The following is a 9,142-nucleotide window of genomic DNA, read 5'->3' on the forward strand; positions in this document are numbered from 1 at the left end:
GTCATCAACATCGAGTTCCGAGTTTTCACCGCCCCCAATAAAGCTTGTTTTAACTTTATGCACGATTTGTCATAATTAAATCCACTACTTTATTAATTAGGGAATAATTTTTGAAAACTGGTCTCTCCAGAAATAAAATGCTATTGTTAAACTGCGGTCCACACGGTGAATGACCTGGGTCCTGAGACTAAAACCAGGAGGGCGTGCAGAGAACGGAGCACTTCGCCTCCACGGTCCGGTCCACTCAGTTATCCTGAGCTTTTGGAGCTGGACACACCCTCTCTCCGCAAGTAAGAGAAAAACCGGGTCTGCTTTCTAAGCAAGAATTCATGCCATCGTTCTCCCTAACTTTTGGGTTTTTTACCCGAAAAGCAAGCCAGTCAACAAACAAAATTCCCAAGTACTCAGCAAAGGGAATTACTCGGTAACACGCATCCCCTTAGCCTAGCCTCCAGCCGTGGGGCCAAAACCACCACGGTGGGGACTTTCTATGACGTTTCTTAAGTACGTTGGAAATCGCAACTTCCCGAGGAAGACGCGTTTTCTAAGCTTCGCAGACGGTGGAGGAGCGAGGCTGATAAAAATTCGGGAGCCCTAAAAGCCCATGGAAACTCAGGGTAGCCCTCGCCTCTCGGCGCCAACAGTGGGCGCCAACACGGACCCACCGTGAGGGCACAGCGGGGCAGGGGTGGCGGGGTCGGAGAGGAGCACCACCTCCACTCCCGCGCGCCCCCGGCCACTCGCGCTGCCCTCTGCCTCCGCCGCTCCGAGCCTGCCCCCGTGCGCCGCCATCTTCCCGCCGCCGTCCCGAACGCCTCAGTCCACAGAAAAGAAAATAAACTAAGAAGGCTGAGAAAGAGCGCCGCCAACGACCCGCAGAGATGCTTAGCGCCCCCGCGCGTCTGGGAGGAGCGGCGGCCGCCGGGGCGAGGCCGCTCCCTGGAACGCAGTCGCCACCAGCCCTGGCCTGCCGGTAAGCAGTGCTTGGTGTAGGAGAGTACACCTTACAGGTAACTTGCTGGACCTGTGCAGTAAGCTCACCTATTTTCTGCCGCACCCCTTAGCACCTGTGAGTACCCACCTTTCATAAGAATACGTGCAGGAGATGAGATGACTCCTTGGAGCAGAGATTTGGTCGCGTTTAAGTCTACAGGCAGCACCACCGCCAACAGCAGCTGACAATAGCAGTAGCTGATGCCTCTGCGCTTCATGAAACCACCCTCCTTTCAAAGTTGTTGGCATGGAGTAATCTTACATTTTTTGAACAGTGTTTATAGTTGCACGTTATAGTTGCCTATCCATAGACATTTATATATTGTAAAGAAATAAAACTGTCGCTATTTGCATCTGGCATGATTGTCTACATAGAAAGTCCCAAGAAATCTACAAAAAATAACTCTAGTTTAAACGGAATTCAACAAGGTTGCAGGATACCAGATAAACATACAAAAATCTATTATACCTTTATATACTAGCAAAGATCACAGGAGCACACAAGTAAAACTGGTATACCACTTACAACCACTCAAATAAATGAAATATTTGGGTTTTATGTAAATCTAACAAAACATGTACACAGAACTATGTACATGTACATAGATGTGCTGAAAACAAAATGCTGATGAAAAAATCAAAGATGATCTAAATAAAGGTAGAGGCATACTGTGTGGTGGGTCAACATAGTAAAGATGTTGGCTCCCCCGAAGTCTGGGGGAGATATACAGGTTTAGGTCCATTTCTATAAAAATGTTAGTCAGATTCTTGTAAGTACAGATTATATTATTCTGAAGTTTATATGAAAAAGTAACGAAACTAGAATAGCTAAAACGATATTGAAAAATAATAAAGTGGAAGGAATTAATCTACCCAAATTCAAGACTTATGTGGCTGCAGGCAACACACACGTGTAGTTGTAGATGAAATAAATCTTCTAGTGTTTAAAGAATCGATGCTAGTTGTACACATCTAAATTCATGCATTTGCTACTATGGTATATTAACTTGGACATATTGCTCTTCTCCAAGCACATTTCATGCAATGATGTCACTCCAACCCTTCACCTGCACCTGTAGCCCCTGGGCTTTGGTATAACAATCGCCCTTTCCAAGTTGTCCAGCACGAGTTGTGGGCGTGTCTATATCTTTAGGACAGAGAACTTTCTAGTGATACTTTCGAAAATTTTATCTCAAGATCTAACTACCAAGGGTCATTGACATTAATGCTTCTATTTAAAATTTTTTAACTAATATTTAGAGATTTGTAATCTTGAAAAGGCTTGTTTACAAAGCTTGCAATTGAATTCATAAAATCATACCACCAAAAATAGTTACTGAATCTATATTTTCCTATTCTCTCTTAAATAATTCTGGTGCTGTGAGGTGAGCTCTATAAGCAGCCCAAACCAATATGGATTTGCAGCCTTTGCCGTAAAAGTCCAAAAAAGTTGTCCAAATAAGGTAAATAGAAAGAGCGCCTCTTAGTGGAAGAGACTTGAAAGGTTTCAAAAATAAGGCAGTTCTCTCTTTGCTGAGGGATAAGTTGAGGTCAAAAGTAGTCTCACCTAGATTTAGACACGTATATGTAGTGTATGTTGAATGTTTACTCACGAGGTCGTGAATATGAGCAGTAAGTTATGAATGTTTCATTTTGTTGTGTAATAATATTTTTAGTTTGTACAGGAAAATCCTTGAGCGGACAAAGCTAAGGGACACAGGGATCCTCAAAGGAAACCAGTGGCAGGGCTGAAAATGGGCCCCTTGAAGTCTGAGCACCGAGAGAGGCCACTACACTCGCCCAGAATGATCCTGAGTTCCCCTAGGACAGGCTCCAATTCAGCAACTGCCCACCAGACGATGTGGACAAACTGGTGAGCTTCCCATAGGCACCAGGATGTCTCACTCCTTGATTTCGTTACCAGGATAAAAGCCCTCCAAGCCTCAAATCTCCCCCAGGGAAAGTGGCTGAAGCCAGAGGAACATTTGTTAGTGGAGACCTGACCCACTTCTCCATCTTCTGTTAAAGAGCCCAGTTTTCCCATGGGAAGCCCACCCTCGCCGATTTTAGCCACATTGTTGGAGAGGTACAAATAACCCTAAGGACTGGCTTGGGCTTGGGCAGGTGACTTGGGGGATGGCTGTAAAAGCTGTAACATCTCAGTGGCATCTAATACTGGCTTATCATGTGTCTGAAGGGTTCAGCTCTTCAGTTTGTTCTGAACTAGGTCGTGCATGTAATGGTTGGCAGGTCCAGGTTCACCTGGGCTGGGGTAACTCAGCTCCTGCTACCTTGTGTCTCTCATCCTCCTTGCAATGGATTAAATTTGTATATGTTGAAATCCCTAACCCCCAAAGGTGATAGTAAAGTAGGTAAAGTTTGAGAGGTGGTTAGGTCAAGAGGGTGAAGCCCCCATGAATAGGATTAGTGCCCTTTTAAGTGTCTCCAAAAAGCTCCCTGCTCCCTTCTGCTGTGTCAGGATACAAGGTGAAGTCTGTGACCCAGAGAGAGCCCTCACCCAACCTCACTGGCACCCTGATCTTGAACTTCCAGTTTCCAGAACTGTGGGCAATACATTTCTGTTGTGTCTGAGCTACCCAGTCTATGTTATTTTGTTATAGCAGCTCTAATGAACTAAGACAGTCCTGGAACCAGGGGGCCAGCCTGGACACATTGTTCTCATAGAGTTGGCAGAAGCATAGGAGAGCTCAGAGAAACAAACTTCTGGTGGCCTTGGCTTGGAGCTGCCACTGTCACTTCTACTTCATCCTTTTGGCTCGAGCAAGTCACATGGCCAAGCACTGCAAAGCTACATGGCAAAGGGATGGGTCAGAAGGGTCGGAAAGGGCTGAAGAATTGGGGCCAGTGACACAATCTATCACAGAAGCATCTTTTCTGGGATAACCAAGTGACTGGTGGCAGTGTTTCCAAAAACTTAAGGAGCCCTTGCCTTAGCAAGAAGTCAATAAGAAGAACCCAGAACTAGGAAATAGGGATGTGTAATGATACTGTGTGAGTACCTAGATCCAGCCACGCCTCCTGCTTTCAGTTATAGGAATCATGAATTCCTTTATCTGCGTAAGTCAGTTGCAGACGGGGTTATTTCTGTCAGTCACAACTAAGAATGGTGACTAATGTTCCAAGGGTGCAGCCACAATATTGGATGGGTGGATGTCTATCAATATATCATGAAACCTTTCTTTCTACTCTCCCTTCTCTACTCTCCCTGCCCTGATTCTTGTCAATCATCCTGCTATCGTCCCCTTCATCTTTTCCTCTACCCAGCAGGGGGCTCTCCTGCTGAGGCTCTTTAGACTAACAAAAGAGTGATTAACAAGAGAGAAAAACGGAAGTTAATTAACTATGCATCAAGCACACAGGGAGCATCTAAAAATGAGTAACTCAAAGGAGTGATTAGAATTTGGCCTAATACAGCATCTTAATGAAAAAAAAACAACACTAAATTTTTAGAGATATGATCAGACAAAGGGGAAGGACTTTGAGCCGCAGGGGTGACAAATGGTGAAATGGCAAATACATGGGGAATCTAATGGCAGATAAAGGTTAGTTTTGCAAACTGTTGCGCAGATGCCTCTATTGCCCTCTCTGGACTGATGAAGGTCTAGAATTGTCTCCACTGATTAACTTCTGTCTTTCTTGGTAGAGAGGGGAGGGGACAGACATTTTTACAAGTCATGTCCTGCTTTTGGGCAAACGAGGAAGGCAGAAATCTTTTCTTATGTCTGCTGCTTCTTAATCACCTTGGGCTTGAAATAACCCTGATGTCCAAGTGGCATATTTGGGAATGACACATTCTGCTACCCCTCCTCAGTCTCTTCATTCAGAGTCCAAAGTTTTTTCTACAGCATTCCTCTATAGATTATGCCAAGTTCTGCGTCAACGATAACTTGACCTCTCTGAGCCACAGACTTTGAAACTTAAGGGTAATATTTCCCCTCAAGACATATAAGGGTGGATGATACCCAGTAAGCAAGCAGCGCTTTAGCTAGAGGTGCAGAGAATGATGCATTTCCAAGCGCTCACTGGTCGCATGGAGAGCTTGTATAGCTAGAGGTTACATTGCTGAGAAACTCTGCCCAGGGCAGTGATGACCTTGGTTTAACCAGTACCTTGCTTTAAATGCAATTCCTGATTACCTCTAAGTCCTGCCATTCAAAACAAAAACTTGAAGGGGAGAACAGCTTTCTGGATTGTTCCCCAAGCCACGCTGAGATCAAAGGCAGTTTTATTCACCCTGACGGGCGGTCAGGCCTAAGTATCACTGAATCTGGTTAAACCAGTTCCAGCACCAGGGCCCAGCCCGGAGATGTTTATAGAACTTTCTGACTCGGGAAAGGGGCGGCTACCTGATTTTTCTACCATTTCCTCAGGCTTTGATGGTTGCCAAAGCCTTAATTGTCAGGTGGGAAGAGTGTAACCAGAGCTGAGGAGTAGCCGGGTTCCTGGAGTCAAAGGAAAAATAAACACATCCCTTTGCTTACAGAGTATCTTGGCTGCATTTTTGGGGGCATCACATGCTTTCAATTTCCAGGTCTAAAAAAACCCACCAGGCGACATGCAGAGGCACAGTCACCGGCTGCCAGGGTAGCATTTCATGGGCAGGACCTGGCGTCGGGATTCTGAACAAAAAACCCTTTGAAATGTCCCTCAGTTTCTCAGGGAGTCAGGTTTAGATAAATCTCTCACTATTACCTGGTGACCTTCGGGTATTTTTTCCTCTCAACCCCAAATCATCCTGGGTCACACACAGAACACTGTAAAATAGCCCTTTGATTCCAAATCTGTCACCACGCTCCAGGAAAACGACATGAAATCAAGACACAGACCCCCTTTATGCAATGACCCGAACCCAGAATCACAGGTGTATGCCTTATTCCATCATCTAAAACCAAAAACCCGAACACACCGTTAATGCATTACAGACAGCTCCTCGCACTGAAACGGAGTCTATAACTAACCGAATTTATACCACGCTCTTCACAAAAGGTACCTTATTTCGTCCTTGTTACAAATCTCTGAACTTTCCATTAGCTCATGTATTTTACAAGTGTAGCTATCCTGGGAGATTGCAAGATCTGACCAAGGACACGGAGCTAATAAGGGCAGAACCAGGACTTAAATGCAGGTCTGTTCCAACCTCAAACCCTCGGTCAAAAGAGAATTGTGGCATACGTTCCATTTACTGAAGATAGCGATATTAGAGCATGTGTAACTTTACAGTATTTGGAAGTGACAAAAGTTAAATCTATTGCATTAGGTGGTGGTAGAATAAAAACTTTTAAAGATTTGAGGATTTCTTTTTCTCAAAGAACTCTCTCTGTGGATTCTGAAGCAGGCTCAAACTTACTGAACAAAAGGATGCTGATTAATAATGCAATTTGCTTAAATACATGCATTTTTGTTATGTGCTAAAACTTTCTGATCCGTGGGCCGAAAGGGTGAATGAGTCATACCCTCCACAGCCCAAGAGAAATCTAGACGTTGGAAATATACTTCTGTGATAAACATGAAAATGTTGAGAGCTCAAGACAAAGGTAGTCGAGCATTGTTTACAAACCTTTTTTTTTTTTTTTTAGTTTACAAAGCTTTTACTGTGCCTCCCTTGTATGCAAGGAATTTACAAGGAATCTAAGAGGCAAGGATAGAAACATGCTGGTGTAGGACACATAATCAAAGATTGTGAAGGCCATTATTCCTTAGAAACTATTTGATTTTAGATGTATTACCATTTTCAGGTTCTCCCTCTCCCTTTGAGCAGCATTTAAAGAGTAAATCCAAGAGTTGAAACTGTATCTTATTGATTTTTGTATTCCTACTACCTTTTGGAGAATCAGGCATACAGTGAGTAAGTACCTCATAAATGTCTAGAATTCAACAAGTGATTTATATCTACCATGCCGACTGGTCCCCATCCAGGAGCAGGGATTTTATAAAGGAAATGAAACATAGCTAAAGCAAAATTCATGTATCTGCCATGACTGAGAAGTGAGAGGTTGATTCACAATGATGTAGAACAGAACCAAGAGCCCAGCAGTGAGCAAGGCAATTACCACCACAGTCAAAATAATTATTACAAACCCAGGTCGAAAAGGTCTTACACACGAAGGAGAAGAGCTCTCAGACCTCATGTCAGAGAATATTTACGGGTGGATGTGCCTGTGATCTGTCTTCCCCTGGGGACCTGGCTCAGAAGGCGGCTGGGACCGCAGTGACGGCTCAGGCAGAGGCTTATCTTGGCCGCATCAGACCAACTCAAGCACGTGGAGGCGCTTAAGGTTTTTGAGTGGTGTTAGGGACTGACATGTGCTCTCCCCCAAATTCACGATGAAGGCCTCACCCCCGATGTGACTGTTTGGAGACAGGGTCTTTAGAAAGGTAATTAAGGTTAAATGAGATCAGATGGGTGGGTCCTAATCCTGTGGGGCTGGTGTCAGGGACGCCAAGGGTGTGAGTGCACAGAGAAAAGACCAGGTGAGGACACAATGGGAAGGAGGATTTCTGGCCGGAGGGGGCAGGTCACACCAGCACTGCTGGCACTTTGACCTTGGACTTGCAGCCTCCAGACTGTGAGAAACCAAATTTCTGCTGTTTAAGCCTCTCGGTCTGCGGTATTTTGTTATGGCAGCCCTAGCAAGCTAAGGAAGGTGGCAAAGCAAGCATTCGTGTAAATGTGCTCCCGTATAAAGGCTTATTCTTTTAATGAAATAATTGAAACATAGAAAGTAACAGACAAGGTAAAAAACACTCACCTGCCTCTCAGATTTTAACAAATGTGGGCATCTTGTCGTATTGGCTGCAGTTTTCTCTATTCTTGTACAGTTTGGTGTAGAGATCTTGCAAGTCTTTGGTTGCACATATTCCTGGGAATCTGATGTTTTGCTGCTGCTATAAATGGTAGCTTTTTGAATTTTCTACCTAATGTTGTTGGTACAAAAACCTTACAAAATTCACCTACTAATTCTAATAGTTATTGATTGACTCTTCTGAATTTTCTACATGGTAACTGTCATCTGTAAATAATGACAGTTTCTTTCTTAGTTCCTGACTCTCATGCCTTTACCTCCTCCCCACTTTTCTGCTGTGGCTAGGCCCGCCAGTGCCGAACTGAGGAAGACTGATGAAACCGGCCGTCCTTGGCGGGCAGCGGGTCTCACAGGGAGCGTGCGGAAGGCAGAAGAATGGCTTCCAAAGATGTCCATGTCCTAATCACCAGAATTTGTGGATATGTTACATGGCACAGGGGAATTAAAAGTTGCAGACCAGCAAGGCCTTAATACAGGAAGCTTATCCTAGACCCCCTGGGTGGGCCCAGTGTAATCCCTGGGGCCCCTAAAAGTTGAAGAGGGAAAAGGTGAAGGGATTCAGAAGTGCAGATTGGCAGTTACAGAATAGTCACAGGGATGTAAAGTACAGCATAGGGAATATAGTAACATTGTTAATAACTCTGGATGGTGTGGGATGGGTACTAGATTTATTGGGGTCGTCACTTCCTAAGTCATAAATGTCTAATCACTGGGTTGTGTACCTGAAACTAATATAATATCATAGGTCAACTGTAATTGAAAAATAAATAACTTTTAAAAAAGTGGAAATGAGAGCCAGAAGTCGGTGTCAGATTGATTTGCTGAGAAAAGGATTCAACCGAACCTGCTGTAGCTGGCTCTGACGATGGAGGGGGCCACAAGCCAAGGAACAAGCAAGGCGCTGGGAACTGGAAAGGGAAAGGAAACATTCTCCCCGGAGACTCCAGAAAGGAACGCAGCCCCACCACACCCTGGGTTTGGCCAAGTGAGACCTGTGTCAGACTTCTGACCTGCAGAGCTGTTCATTAATCTGCACTGTTCAAGCCCCTCAAGTCCGTAGTAATTTATTACAGCAGCAATAGAAAACTAATACAGAAAGCTTTGGACTTTCGAACACTGTTTCCCATGGGGGTCTGGGGATATGTTGTCTATTTGCTCTTTTGTTACTTCATTTCTGAAACATCCTCTGAGCTGTCAGCTCTCATTTTATCTGCCCCTCCCCGAACATTGCTTGCTCATCTCGTTTCTGAACTTTTCCAATTTTGATGCTGTGTTGTTTTTAGGTTCCTATCATTTCTTAAAGTCCTTCAGCATGTAAAAAAATA

General features: G+C 44.4%; 1 protein-coding gene across 1 annotated transcript in view; it reads right to left on the reverse strand.

Moving 5' to 3' along the window:
- Positions 1–830, reverse strand: part of ZCCHC4 (zinc finger CCHC-type containing 4) — a 46,820-nt gene extending 45,990 nt beyond the window's left edge. Inside the window, exon 1 of the mRNA XM_024573787.3 lies at positions 666–830. Within this exon, the coding sequence (XP_024429555.3) occupies positions 666–792 (127 nt within the window). The 5' untranslated portion in view covers positions 793–830. The remainder of the gene's footprint in view (positions 1–665) is intronic.
- Positions 831–9,142: the final 8,312 nt, after the last annotated feature.

Source organism: Desmodus rotundus, chromosome 4 (assembly GCF_022682495.2).
Source record: "Desmodus rotundus isolate HL8 chromosome 4, HLdesRot8A.1, whole genome shotgun sequence".
Lineage (NCBI taxonomy): Eukaryota > Metazoa > Chordata > Mammalia > Chiroptera > Phyllostomidae > Desmodus > Desmodus rotundus.